Source organism: Leuciscus leuciscus (genome assembly GCF_965113295.1).
Source record: "Leuciscus leuciscus genome assembly, chromosome: 19".
Classification (NCBI taxonomy): Eukaryota; Metazoa; Chordata; class Actinopteri; order Cypriniformes; family Leuciscidae; genus Leuciscus; species Leuciscus leuciscus.
In genome coordinates, this window is record NC_138743.1 from 337,501 (window position 1) to 352,500 (window position 15,000).

General features: G+C 42.3%; 1 protein-coding gene across 3 annotated transcripts in view; it reads right to left on the reverse strand.

Moving 5' to 3' along the window:
• pak5 (p21 protein (Cdc42/Rac)-activated kinase 5) overlaps positions 1-15,000 on the reverse strand; it is a 73,441-nt gene that overhangs the window by 7,622 nt on the left and 50,819 nt on the right. For all 3 annotated transcript variants that reach the window (XM_082147177.1, XM_082147179.1, XM_082147178.1), the window contains 3 exons: positions 7,543-8,358; positions 2,315-2,863; positions 67-200 (listed from right to left, as the gene is read on the reverse strand). In XM_082147177.1, coding sequence (XP_082003303.1) covers positions 67-200; positions 2,315-2,863; positions 7,543-8,358 — 1,499 coding nt within the window. The remainder of the gene's footprint in view (positions 1-66; positions 201-2,314; positions 2,864-7,542; positions 8,359-15,000) is intronic.

The following is a 15,000-nucleotide window of genomic DNA, read 5'->3' on the forward strand; positions in this document are numbered from 1 at the left end:
AAGATCAATGATTCAAATCAATTGGTGTAAAACAGAGGATCTGATTGGACGAAACGCTCCTCTTACCTCGTGTGTGTGACGATGTCAGTCAAGGCTCCGCCCTCCAGGAACTCCATCACTACCCAGAGTTCATCACTGACCAGATAACTGTTGTACATGTCCACCACGTTCTCGTGATGGTAGTCTCTCATGATGACCACCTGCGATCAGACATGATTACAGCAAAAGCTGAAGTAAATATGTGCACTGTGTGTTTCAGTGTTTCAGCACTGTGTTCATTCACACGCCAGCAGCTCATGACCCATCGGTGTCGATTAGCAAACCACAACCAATCAATTCCCCACAGACACAATCAAGCCCCGCCCACATTTGTTCTTGTTTCTGAAGTATTTCACTTGGATATGCGGAACAATAGAGAAGAAAAGACCAGCGCAACCTTCATTTCACAACGACTTTCCAACACAAAAAAAAAATCTCAATGGTTTAATATTTGAAAATAAAGAAATTAAGACAGACCTAAATGTTGTACTGTAAAATTGAATTCTTATATTTATTTACATTTTTTATAACAGTAATATTTTGTATACTGCTTAATATTTTAATTATATACAGTGCATCCGGAAAGTATTCACAGTGCTTCACTTTTTCCAGATTTTGTTGTTACAGCCTTTTTCCAAAATGGATTAAATTAATAATTTTTCTCAAAATTCTACAAACAATAACCCATAATGACAACATTTACAGAGTTGTCCCGTAGACACTTCTTTGTTATCTTGGCTGTGTGCTAAGGGTCGTTGTCCTGTTGGAAGATGAACCTTCGCCCCAGTCTGAGGTCCAGAGCTCTGGAGCAGGTTTTCATCAAGGACATCTCTGTACATTCATCTTTCCCTCGATCCTGACTTGTCTCTCGGTTCCTCATCTTTGCCTCGATCCTGACTAATCTCCTCATCTTTCCCTCGATCCTGACTGATCTCTCAGTTCCTCATCTTTCCCTCGATCCTGAGGAGTCTCCCAGTTCCTCATCTTTCCCTCGATCCTGACTAGTCTCCCAGTTCCTCATCTTTCCCTCGATCCTGACTAGTCTCCTCATCTTTCCCTCGATCCTGACTGATCTCTCAGTTCCTCATCTTTCCCTCGATCCTGACTAGTCTCCCGGTTCCTCATCTTTCCCTCGATCCTGACTAATCTCCTCATCTTTCCCTCGATCCTGACTGATCTCTCAGTTCCTCATCTTTCCCTCGATCCTGAGGAGTCTCCCAGTTCCTCATCTTTCCCTCGATCCTGACTAATCTCCCAGTTCCTCATCTTTCCCTCGATCCTGACTGATCTCTCAGTTCCTCATCTTTCCCTCGATCCTGACTAGTCTCCCAGTTCCTCATCTTTCCCTCGATGCTGACTAATCTCCTCATCTTTCCCTCGATCCTGACTGATCTCTCAGTTCCTCATCATTCCCTCGATCCTGAGGAGTCTCTCAGTTCCTCATCTTTCCCTCGATCCTGACGAGTCTCCCAGTTCCTCATCTTTCCCTCGATCGTGACTAGTCTCCCAGTTCCTCATCTTTCCCTCGATCGTGACTAGTCTCCCGGTTCCTCATCTTTCCCTCGATCCTGACTAATCTCTCAGTTCCTCATCTTTCCCTTGATCCTGACGAGTCTCCCAGTTCCTCATCTTTCCCTCGATCCTGACTAGTCTCCCAGTTCCTCATCTTTCCCTCAATCCTGACTAGTCTCCCGGTTCCTCATCTTTCCCTCGATCCTGACTAGTCACCCAGTCCCTCATCTTTCCCTCTATCCTGACTAGTCTCCCAGTTCCTGCCACTGAAAAACACCCCCACAGCTGATGCTACTTCACTGTAGGGATGGTATTGGCCGATCCTGTCTCAGAGGTCTACAGACAATTCCTTGGACTTCATGGCTTGGTTTGTGCTCTGACATGTACTGTTAACTGTGGGATCTTATAAAGACAGGTGTGTGCCTTTCCAAATCATGTCCAATCAACTGAATTTAACACAGGTGGACTGCAATCAAGGCTGTAAATACTTATGTACATGTGATTTTTTCATGTTGCCATTATGGGGTATTGTTTGTAGAATGTTGAGGAAAATAATTAATTCAATCCATTTTGGAATAAGGCTGTAATGAAACAAAATGTGGAAAAGTGCAGTGCTGTGAATACTTTCCGGATGCACTGTATAATATATATATATATATATATATATATTCAGAAACTTTGGCCAAATTGTGCAGCACTAGGAACAAGCAGGCATTTTTCCATAATCGCAAATTTACACCTGGAAATAAAGGTTTGCGCTCACCTCATTGAACAGAAGCTCTCGCCGCTGCTGTTTCCTCAGGTCCATCTTCTTCACGGCCACCTGCTTCCCGCTGTGCTTCTCGGTGGCGATGCACACGATCCCCGTGGATCCCTCTCCGATCTTCAGGAAGTTGTCGAGATACTCGCGCGGGTCTCCGGGGTTCACCACCAGCTGGAGCGCGGCCCGGAACTGCTCGTGGGACACCCTGGAGGGGGGCGTCTCGGAGCTGGAGCCCCAGCTGGGTGGAGGATAGGCTCCGGGAGGGGTGTAGGGCGAGGAGGGCTGGGAGAGCGAGAGCGCCCCCTGGGGGGTATAGGGAGGACTGGGCTGGGAGAGCGAAAGCACCCCCTGGGGGGTGTAGGGAGGACTGGGCTGGGACGGCGGGTGCTGGTACGGAGACGGCTTGTAGTGGAAGGGTGGCGGGTACTGGAAACCGGCCGGGTACGAGGGTTTGCCGTGGCTCTGAGGTAGTTTGAGGGGAATGCGTGGATACGACTCGCCCAACGGCACCTGTGGACTCCCGTCCCGAGAGACTCGCTCGTAGTCGCCCTGTTCGATTCAAACGACACACGTTAGCACTGAATAATGCAAACTCATAGATAGGATTGGGATGGAAAATCCTTGATGGGCCAAAATACTTGAAGTCAGGAATCAGATACTTGTTATAAAATAAAAAATTAGATTCCTCTTATCGATTCCTTTGTGAGCATTTCAATATGACTTTAAACCATTCAAGTGTGAGATGTTTTCTGTTCTCATGTGTATCAGTATATTGGATCTGTGCAGTTCTTAAAGTGACAGCAGCCTAATATTCCTGCTCTATAATACACTAATATTCCTGCTCTATAATAACACTAATATTCCTGTCGTCTCTATAATAACACTAATATTCCTGCTCTATAATACACTAATATTCCTGCTCTATAATAACACTAATATTCCTGCTCTATAATACACTAATATTCCTGCTCTATAATAACACTAATATTCCTGTCATCTCTATAATAACACTAATATTCCTGCTCTATAATAACACTAATATTCCTGCCATCTCTATAATAACACTAATATTCCTGTCGTCTCTATAATAATACAAATATTCGTCGTCTCTATAATAATACTAATCAAACAACAAAAGACAAAGAGAAAATTTACTCGTTCTTGACTTAATAACTTTTGTAACTATACTTGTAATGTATTTTATTTATAAAGTCCAGTGTTATTTTAAATTTGATTAGTTTCTGTACCAGAATACCTGAAAATCTTAAAACACTGTTTATTTCAATCAATCTTTGTTCAATTGTATCTATTTGTTGCGATTGCTGATTTTTTATTTGTTCTTTTTTAATTACGGAATGTTTACTTGTCTTTAATAATGTTTGAAATGTATATTAGTTCGGCTAGTTGTTTTTCTATGGTATTTTTAAACCATAGGAAAAAGTTTCTTGTGTAAGTGTTCTTTAGCCTGTTGATTTTTGTTCATGATATTCAGATACAATTGAATGTTTAACAATAAGACTAAATGTGAAAGATATCTGTTTTTTTTATAATTTTTTTACCTTATTGGAATGGAAATTAGGAATCGATAAGCAGAATCAAAATCGGAATCGTCAAAATTCAAACAATACCCAACCCTACTCATAGAGCAGGAGAACGAGCTCATGATTCCTCATTACAGGCTGGAACAGCTCATTCATCACAGAGATGCTGTCTACTGAGGGAACACGCCTCAAACTGGAGCTCAATGTCACAGCGGGACGACACCTTTAATCACACTTAACCTGGATTCAGAAATCATGGAATCATGTACAAAACCGTCGAATGTGAACATTCAAGAAACACTTTTATTCAATGGTAAAAAACCTATCATATCTTTGTGGAATCTATGATACACTACCATTCATATAATTTGGGGTAAGTAATATTTTTAAATTTCTAATCATAAAGGACGCATTACATCATGATAAATGATCAAACATTTATAATGTTACAAAAGATTCTATTTCAGATAAATGCTGTTCTTTTGAACTTTCTATTCATCAAAGAAAAATAAAATGTATCACGGACTGTTTTCAACACTGATAATAATCATAAATGTTTCTTGAGCATCAAATCCTCATATTAGAGTGATTTGTGAAGGATCATGTGACACTGAAGACTGGAGTAATGATGCTGAAATTCAGCTTTGATCACAGGAATAAATTACACTTTACTATATATTCACATAGTAATATATTTACATTCTAATAATATTTCACTATTTTTACTGTATTTTTGGTCAAATATATGCAGTTTTGGTGAGCAGAAGAGACTCTTTCAAAAAACATTAACAATCTTAATTATTCCAGACTTTTGGATGGTAGTGTATTTACTACACATATATGGAACTGAGTAAGAGATCTTCTCAGCATGAATAAAACATTGTTTTAAACTGCGACTGCATATGATTCTAGTAAAGCAGTGCACTAGAGACTCTCATGCGCTCTCGTCCTCCACGTCACACTGTACGCTCCTGATCTGCAGGGTCACGGTGGGCGGCAGATTGAATTATTCCCACCACGCCCAGAACACAAAAAGATGACACAACACGGATCGTCTTCTAACCGGCTCGTGATGAGGAAGCTGGCGGTGTGTAATTACGCCGGTGGACTAGTTTAATCAATCATCCCGGCGAGGGTGTTTATGGGCCGGAGAAGTCCCGAGACCCCCTTTCCAAACCGGCACCGCTGGCTGATCCATGTTCGTTAAATGCACATTAATCTGAATTTGGCAGCGTAATCAAGAACCCAACTGGAGTGTGAAATTGAATTCTGTGGTGGAACAACGCGCCACGGCTTTTATGCAAGGCCTGCAGAAAAGGAAGGTGCCACAACATCAGTTCATCACAATGAGTGTGTGCGTGCCCGAGTTCCCAAGTCCCCGAGCTGTCGGCCTTTAACGGCCCGCCGTTCCCAACAGCGTCAGCAAAGCGCTCGGCTCGCTGAAAGTGACCGAGTCGAGGTGAATGAGAAAGAAAGAGGTTCATCATGACGTCGGTGAGCCGGGACTGATGGGAGTCGCAGCCTGAATGTGTTGAGCGCTCCGAAACACATCGTACAACAAAACACACACTCAGTACAGTCAACGTACAGTAGAAGCGTCCCTGAAACGCTCTCTAACGCAACCCTGTGTAAATGAACAATATCTGACCCCAAAAATCAAAAGAGAAATAAACTATAAAGTATAAAGAGAATGAAGCCTTATTGAGGAACTCTTGTTGACAATTAGGCACATTTACATACAAAATTCTCATCGGTGAAATAAGAGAAAATGACAATAATTTATTAACATTATGAAATTAGATTTTTAAAAACATACTGGATGAACTGAATTTAATTTATGCTTTTTAAAATAAATTAGTGTTCATGACAGTGTCATCGAAGTTTATGACACATGCTTCATTATGTTATCTGGCTTCATTAGTTGGGGACTCTTAATATTCAGCAGTACTATTGATCTGACTGAACTGAACTGAGCTGATGATGACATCACTGTTTTCTACAGAACTGCTGTAGAGATGAAATGAACTAAATTAAGAATTGATGATCTTTACAACGGAACTGGATCAACACTGAACTGACTGATACACACGTATCATTTTCCTGTTTATCACAATCTGTACTGTATAAAGAGTAAATAAATATGTAAATAAAGATGACTTGACTAAGATATGATAAGGACATTTGTGGATCATGATGATTGTGACTGTAAGACTAAATAAAAAACAATATGCATTTTTTTTTGTTAATAAATCTTGCAAATTCTGCCATTTCTGTTGCAATACATTGAAGACTTCTCGAGGAAGCGGCCTAGCGCACTTCTTTAGCAATATTTGTGAATTAAAAGGAGACACATCAGCCAGCGCGCGTTTAAATGAAGGTCTGGGATGAGCCGCTGTTATCTGGGAGATTGCTACTGTTCCATTAATTGATTCCTGTGCCGCTCTCATGAGTAATTCCATGTCTCCGCCGGCCGCGCTCTTTTCATGGGAGAGTAGATTAAGAACTGACACGAGATCCATCACTGCGGAGCATCAGAGCGCCACAGCCCGAGCAGTGATGCGACCTGGGAGATAATACGCCCTACGCAGCCTGCGGGTGAGAAGCGGACAGAGTCTGCAGAACGGCCACTGCAATCTTTAATTCTACACAGCGCTGGGAAGCTTCCACTGGGAACAATGCGGCATTTATACGGGAACGGGAAGTGTGTGAACTGAGCATTGATGCAATGTAAAAGCATCTGCAGAATAAATGCATGTAGATATATATATCCTTAATGATTAGGCATTTTTGCTGCCACAAAATGTAGCATTATTTTCCTGTTATCCCTGTAAACCTGCTTTGATACAATCTGTATTGTAAAAAGTACTATATAAATAAAGGTGACTTCACTTGACAATTGATCTCTATGGAGCCTTTTAATCCAAAATTAGCCCAGAAACGATCTCTGAGGAGACAAGCCACATTTGACTAAAGGTTTGGTTTAAAATGTCATGTAATATTCAGTAATAGTATTGATCTGACTGCTCTGACACTGAGATGAGAACAGAACATGAACTGGATAATGACTCTATTGTCTTCTGTAGAGCAGAATCTGAACGTGGCTCATCTTTGAGGAAATCTTTTATCTTCCTGTTTATTAATGTGGAGCTGCTTTGAAACCATCTGTACTGTATAAAGCACTACAAGTCAAGTCTAGTCACCTTCATTTATACAGCGCTTTAACAATATAGACTGTTTCAAAGCAGCTTTACAGTGATAATAGGAGATTACAGTAACAGAGATTGTTTAGGCTTTACAGCAGCTCTAGAATAAATTAGAATAGTTTTGATTGATTCACTTCCGTTGTAAAGATCATTAGTTATTAACTTAGGGGCAGCTAACACACACCGTTCTCACAGAAGACAGAAACTTTTAGTGTGTTCTGGCCGTTCATTCACACACAACAGTGTTTGGAGCTTGAGAACGCAAAATCTGAAACAGGTTCCAAGGTGCAAGTTTTGAATTTACAGAAAAATGCTATTGGTAAGTCTGGGTTTCTTTCGCATCGAGAACACAAACTTGCACGCAGACTTAAATGCATATGCAGAAATAATGCATTTGTGTCATTTTGACATGATGCCCCTGAGAGAAAAATGTGAACACGCCATCATTAGAATCTGTTCATCAGGACGCTTAGTTTCTCTTTACCTTGCTTATGACGATCGCAGACGTGTTTTCTGACAGTCTTGGGTACGTGTACGAGCTGTACGGCCCCTGCGGCGCCGCTTTAAACGCGCTGATCCCGTACGGCACGCTTGGCTCCTGCAGACCAGAACCTGACCGGGAGCGCTGCCGGATCGCTGGCTGAGGGCTCGTCTGACTGATGTACGAGGACTTGGGCCTCTTGTCGTAGTCCTCTCTCAGTCCCGCTCCGTATCCCCAGTCTCCGTCGGGGTAGGTCATCTGCTCACTGTGGATGGAGACCCGAGACGGGGTTCCCAGCGGCTGTTCCCGGTAATCCTGACTGGATCCCCCCAGAGAGGCCCGGTAGTATTCCCTCCGGCCGCCCATGGCCATCTCGTCGTTGGACAGACGCATCTTGCTCTCCAGGTAGGCGTGGTAGTCCGGAGGCATCTTGGCATAGTCTGAAGACTTCTGCGGCATAGCGTCGGGGTAGAAGGGACTCCGGATGGGATGGCCGTTCTGTTTGAGGGAGAATCGGTAGTGCCGTCCGACCGGCCACTCCCCGTCGTGGACCCGGTACGGGTCAAGCGAGAAGTCCTTACTGCTGTCCAGATCGCACGAGAAACGGCCATAATAGTGTCCGAAGCCATTCTCCTCTGGACCACCGGTGTTGGAAGTAGACGTGGACGCAGACGCTGGTTTGCTCCCGCCGGCCTGATGGGGTCCAGGTGGACTCTCTTTCCTCAGGGAGTTGGAGCGGGTCACGGAGATGCTGTCAAACTCCTCCAACAGGCCGTTGATGGAGGCATCCTTGGGCGGCCGGCTCCCGCGGACAATGGTCTGCAAAGAGAAGGCAGGAGATTCAGTGAGAGACTTGAAGGTCCAGGCCAGAGCATTTCACCACATTGTGCTATATTTTGACAGAGTCAAACAGCAGTGGGAGTGCGATCAGAAGACGTTTTGGCAGCAGTTCTCTCACGAGCACAGCCGGAATAAATCACAGCATTGCTCATCTCATCCCACTGCCGCTTAAGCACGTTACACAGCTGTGTCGTGACTCACTGCGGAATAAAACTCTGAAACAGACCCAAAATATATGAGTGGCATAAGCTGAAAGGCCCAACGGAAGGTTTTTCCCAACTTCCCCTCTTGATAGTCATCCAAAACCTCACTACAATTACATGAGCAGATTAAGAAAAACAGACATTGGATAAGTCTTTTCATAGTTTCTATACAGTACAGACTGAACTAACACAGGTGAAACCAATCCCACAGATACAATCACACTCTTTCACACCAGACAGCAAGATAACACCTTAGCAACTGCAAAGCAACATACTAAAGATACTCTAAGACCACATAGCAACAGTGACAAATGTTAAAAATTGTGTCAATTATTGTTAAATAATGAAATATTAAAAGAGGACTGTACTTTGAGTCAGACTATATTTTTAGAGATGACTGTAGAGCAGTGGTTCCCTAACTTTTTAGAGTGTCTTACCCCTGAGGGGTTTAACATCCGTCTGCGTACCCCTCTCTTCCACTTCCACTGCAGTCATACCTTTTTCATTAGGGGACAATATTTGCCCCCTACATTTATTTTCCAGTGCTTTTTTTTTTTTAACCTTTATGAATAACTTTATAAAATAAATAATGTTTTAAATAAAAAATGTTCAATGGAGAAATATGCAATGATGGTTAAAACGAAGTGATACTTTTAAATATTAAACTAAACCCGCCAGTAGGTGGCGGTAAGTCACTATCTTAATGAGCGAGTCATCAAATCATGAATGATTGACTCTCAATTCGTTCAAAGCTGCAGAATTGTTTACGAAACACCGATGTGTGCTGTAGTTCTGCTGTGTCCTTCGATGGAACTATTATTTCTTGGCAAAATAGAGTAAATACTGACAGTACTGTGTTTAAAATGCATATTTCGTTTGTTGAACTGTTGTATAATAATCAATGTCTCGTTTGCAATCGTGTGGATATTTGTGAACAATTGCATTCTTGCTCGTTATCAACATTAAATACAAGAACTCACACAGGGTATGTTTTTGTATCGAATAAAGTCTTAAATCAATCTCAATCCACTCTGTCTATATTTATTCTTCATGTGAGTACGTGCTAAATCCTCACTTTTACAGAGGTGCATTGTCGAGAACGCGATTTGCTAAGGCAGCAATACTCTGCACGCTATCTGTCACATGCTCGCTGCTTGTGTGGATTCAGTCAGTTTTCACCGCAAAACATGAGGTAATTTGATTGTATGTCATGTATTTACGGTATTTTGCCAGTTAGAAATGCATGCTCGGTTTAGATATTATTTTAAGGTAGGGTAGAATTAAATGAATGGCTAGACTCAGCATTTTGTCTTCTGTCACCTCACGTACCCCCAGGGGTACACGTACCCCAGTTTGGGAACCACTGGTGTGTGACACTACAGTAAAGAGTGGCCAGCCGCAGTGATCTTGACCTGCATCTGCAGTAGAAAAACTCTGCGACCTCATTTAGTTTTAGTTCTCTTTAAGTAACGTCAGATGACCTGAAGGAAGGGTAGTACAGAGGTCTGGCCTGATCTAGAGCACATACAGGATCTTAGGTGTGCTATAGAGTTTATTTCTGTAACTAAACTCAACTTTTCAGATTAAAGCCTATTTTAAAGCTCAATATAACCACATTCTCAATGTTTAATGTGAAGCACAAGAATCCACAGATCATTTTCACATTTTCACTTCAACTTGAAATCGAATCAGATAAAAGGTTAAACAATATAAAGTAGAACAAAGTAAAAGTGCATAAATAGAAACACGTTCAGATCTATGATCTCTACAGACATGAAGTTTTTGACTTAACAGATCTGAAGTGCTGGAACAGGTGGTCAGGTTAAGAGAAACAGAGGAGCTAATAAACGTCACACTCCTTCAGCACAGGAATAGGAAATAAATCTCCCGGACAGGCCGGTCTCCTCCTCACAGGAGCATTACACTGACTGTCATCCATCTCTTTAATACAAGTGTCTCCGAGCTCATTCACTGAGCAGACTCCATCTGAAGAGAATGTGAACACAGGCCTTCACACCTCTGATCTGTTCTGTCACTTCAATACGCCCGCAGACACTCACTCACGCTGACGTCGATAGTCCAATAAAGCTCCGTTTGGACTCAGAGCCATCAGAGGTTCTTTAGAATAAGACAGAAACCCCCTACATATGATACCAACTGTACAAAAATGTGCTAAGTAGATCAAAAAAAAGTTAGTCAAGACAAACTTAATGTTTAAAGAAAGAAAGTTTGAATTAGTTTTGTCATGCAGATAGATAGATGTTGTTCTGGGTGTCATATCGATCGCAAGTTCAGTATGGAATACCTCAAGGCTCAGTACTAGGACCGTTGCTGTTCACTCTGTACATGCTACCCTTGGGAGATATCATTAGGAAGCATGGCATTAGTTTTCATTGTTATGCTGATGATACTCAGCTCTATATTTCTTCGCACCTTGAGGTAACTTACCAATTCACAAAATTAACAGAATGTATAGCTTACATAAAATTTGGATGACTAGTAATTTCCTTCAACTTAATTCTAAAAAAACAGAGTTTCTAATTATTGGACAAAAAAACTCTGCTTGTATAAACCTAGAATACTGTCTAACACTTCATGGATATTCTATCAAGTCTTCGTCGTCGGTTAGGAACCTGTGTGTGTGTGTGTGTGTGTGTGTGTATGCTCTTTGATACCAATCTTTCATTTGAAAGCCACGTTTCTAGCATCTGTAAAACCGCATTCTTCCATCTTAAAAATATATCAAAACTACGACATATGCTCTTGCACCCTGCATTTGATAGGTTGTTCTCGGTCATTGCTAATAGGTTTCTATGTGGTTGCTAAAATATTTTCTATGGTTGCTAAGGTGTTTCTATGCAGTTGCTAGGGTGTTCTGGGTCATTGCAAGTAGGTTTCTATATGGTTGCTTAGGTATTTTCTGATGTTGCTAGGGTGTTGCTATGCAGTTTCTAGGGTGTTATGGGTCATTGCTAGGAGGTTTCTATGTGGTTGCTAAGGTGTTTTCTGTGGTTGCTAGGGTGTTGATATGCAGTTGTTAAGGTGTTTTGGGTCATTGTTAGGAGGTTTTTACGTGATTGCGAAAGGTATTATCTGTTGAGTTATCTCAATTATCTGTTGAGTTGAGTTGAGCACAGACAAACATCTCTCACAATCACTTTCTGGACATGTAAAAATTACATTTGTGATCTTTCAGTTTTGTTTATTACTGAAGATCAACACTATAATATGTGTGATAGACTCAAAAGGATCTTTAAAGAAAAAATTTCAGCAATTGACCGTTCGCAAAGACCCGCCCCCTTTAGTTACTGTTGCTATGTCCAACAAGCTACACCGCTCTCATGCCCCACCATGTTCTCACACAGTGAAAAATACATTGCGGAGCAGAGAGGACACTGACAACGCGCTGACAGACAGGACAGACCAGCTTACTTTATATATGAAACAAAGTCTCACCTTTCAAATTTGGTAATTTTTTAAAGAAATTTAAACAATAAATACCGTTTTGTGGCTCTTTAATGTGTCTGACAGATCGCTGTAGAGCCTCAGTTAAAGTTGCTCGTGAACCAATCATCTCTTCCTTCTAGTTCATTTATAGCATCAAATAAACATGAATGAACATAAGAAGAAATGTTGTTTTAACCTGTTTTTCAAGTTCAAATCCTCCAACGTTAATCAACTAACTCTCTTGACTGCTTTGTCGGACAAAAATGGCGGATTCGGTGGATGGCGGATTATGATTGGTCAGATCGCCTGTCAATCAAACCCCTTGAGAAGGGTCAATTCAAGAGGAATGTGAGATAGAACAATCATATTAAATATGAAATATCAAACAGGATTGCTAAAATAAAATATAAAAATATAAATTAGGGCAGGGGTAGGCAAGTTCGGTCCTAGAAAGCCGCTGTCCTGCAGAGTTTAGCTCCAACCCTAATAAAACACAACTGAACAAGCTAATCAATGCCTTCAGGATTACTAAGGCTACAGGCAGGTGAGGAGTTTTCAGGGTTGGAGTCAAACTCTGCAGGACAGCGGCTCTCCAGACTGAACTTGCCTACCCCTGTAAATATTATCAAGGAGGCTCACAGAGAGCCAATGACCTGATAGTATCCGAGGCCACAGCAAGATGATTCCCTAAATGAGAGGATGTCTAACTACGCTCTACCAAGGAGGCCCACAAAAGAGCCTGACAATTCAATACTGCTATCCAGGCGGAGCTCTGGAGAACGAGATCTCAGCATGACAACTCTCTACATCGAGAGGAAACCTAACAACGCTTCCCTGAGTGTGGTTCCACCAAGCAGGCTCACAGAGAGCCATACAACCCGGAGTGACCACCCATACCGAGCTCTAACAGAGGCCTTAGGAAGATGACTCTCTAAAGCGAGAGAAGACATAGCAATGCCCACTTTGAGGACAGTTAACCAGGGAAGCTCAAAAAGAGCTTACAACCCAGTCCACTGCCCCCACAGAGCTCTCTGAGCAAAGGCTTCAGCATAACGACCCTCTATAGCAAAAGGAAGCCTAACTACGCTCTTTGCTAAAAGAGAGTCACACAACTTGGAAGTTATCTTATGCAGAGCTCTGGGGAGCAGAGGTTTCAGCAAGACGACTCTCTAGAGCGAGAGGAAGCCTAACAATGCCCACCTTAAAGACCGTTTTAACAAGGAGGCTCACAGAGAGCAAAACCTCTCAATGTCACTGCCTATAATGGAATGATGCTGAAGTCAGAAGGAGCTCATTACAGGGAACAGAGGACCTTGCCTAAAACCGGGAAGGTTCTACCCCATTCTTTTCCTAAATGACCAATGGGAACTACCAGCTAAGGCTAACGACAACCATTGTAAAACTTGTAATATGATCTGAGACTCCGACAACAAACCAAGCTCTCTCATAGGGAGTCGGGAATCCTACTATTAAGGATTCCACTTACACTCAACCATGAACACATTGCCATTAAGGGGAGCCAGCTGAGTACCAGCTGTGACCACTCAGAAACAAATGTCTTCGTAGGATCTCAAAACTCCAGACATTCCCGAAGATGCCATTCCACAAATGAAGGGTTCGCAAACTGTGGCAAAAAACCCCACTTCCTGTCAGGTTCTTGAGATCGAGGACCCTGCTTCAAGACCCGACTCAGGAGGAGGGTTCTGCTCTTCAGTCAAACCCGAGGAAAAAAGGGCTCTCTAGACTCCAGCACTCACGAAGATGCCTACAACCAGGAAGGGTTCGCAAACTTAGACGGAAAAACTGCTTCCTGAAGGTTTCCAGAGATCGCCACCGTAGAGCTCTACTATTGTGTTGGACAGCAGAGGAGGCAGATCTATAGAGAGAATAAACCACACAGGAGCTTATCACAGTGACTGCTTCATAAAGAGTGCGTTCAGCTCCCTCGAGAGCCGAACATGCTCCGCTCAAACACCAGACTCTACGACTACTCAATCAATCACGAGAGAACAGTCACAATCACATCACTGGGAGTGTCTTCGACTCCCTCGAGAGCCGAACACTTTTGTGCAAGTGCAAACTACTATCCCTCAGGTGAGAACAAAGAAGTAAAAGCTGCTTACCTGTCTCTTTCAGTCAGTCTTGCGAATACATCACAAAGAGCGTCTCACCCTGGAGAACTGAACACGTGTGCTCCTTACCCAAACACATAACGTACAATGTCGTCTCTGATACGGAGGCACATACTTCCTGAAACACTTGGCTGAGTGATCGTCTTCACGCATACATAAACAAACGGATCCTGAAGACAAAATAAATTGTAGAAGTGTACTACAGGCACCCTTTTATGCCTTGTCCAAGTCCTCCATCGCTCGTCTCCAATTAGTGCAAAAAGGCAAACGTAAATTCGATCACGTTACTCCAATTTTAAAATCTCTGCATTGGCTACCTGTGCAGTTTAAAATTCTTCTTTATGTTTTTAAAACCTTAAATATTCTGGCACTGAGCTATTTGTCTGAGCTACTCTCTCTATACAATCCCACACGAAATCTGAGGTCCGGTGATAAGAGACTACTCTCTGTCCCCAGATCGGGATTAAAGCATTTTAATAGAGATAGAGACTTTGCTATTGCCAGGCCTAGGCTGTGGAAATATATCAGATCGGCACAGTCCTTAATTGTTTTTAAATCATCTCTTAAAACCTATTTTTTTCCCTTGGCATTCAATTCACTGTGAGCTTCTGTCATGAATGTGTGGTTTGCCCTGTTTCTTAGTTTTTTTTGTGTTGTTCAGCACTTTGGTCAGCTGTGTTTGCTGTTTTTAAAAGATCTATATAAATAAAACAAACATAAATCTTATACTCTGGTCGCACCAGTAGGCTGTCACTGGCTATCGTTACTGTGGCGTTTACACACGTGCTTCAGACACCGGTCACGTTCCCCAAACCATTCTAGGACGCAGTGCGAGTTCC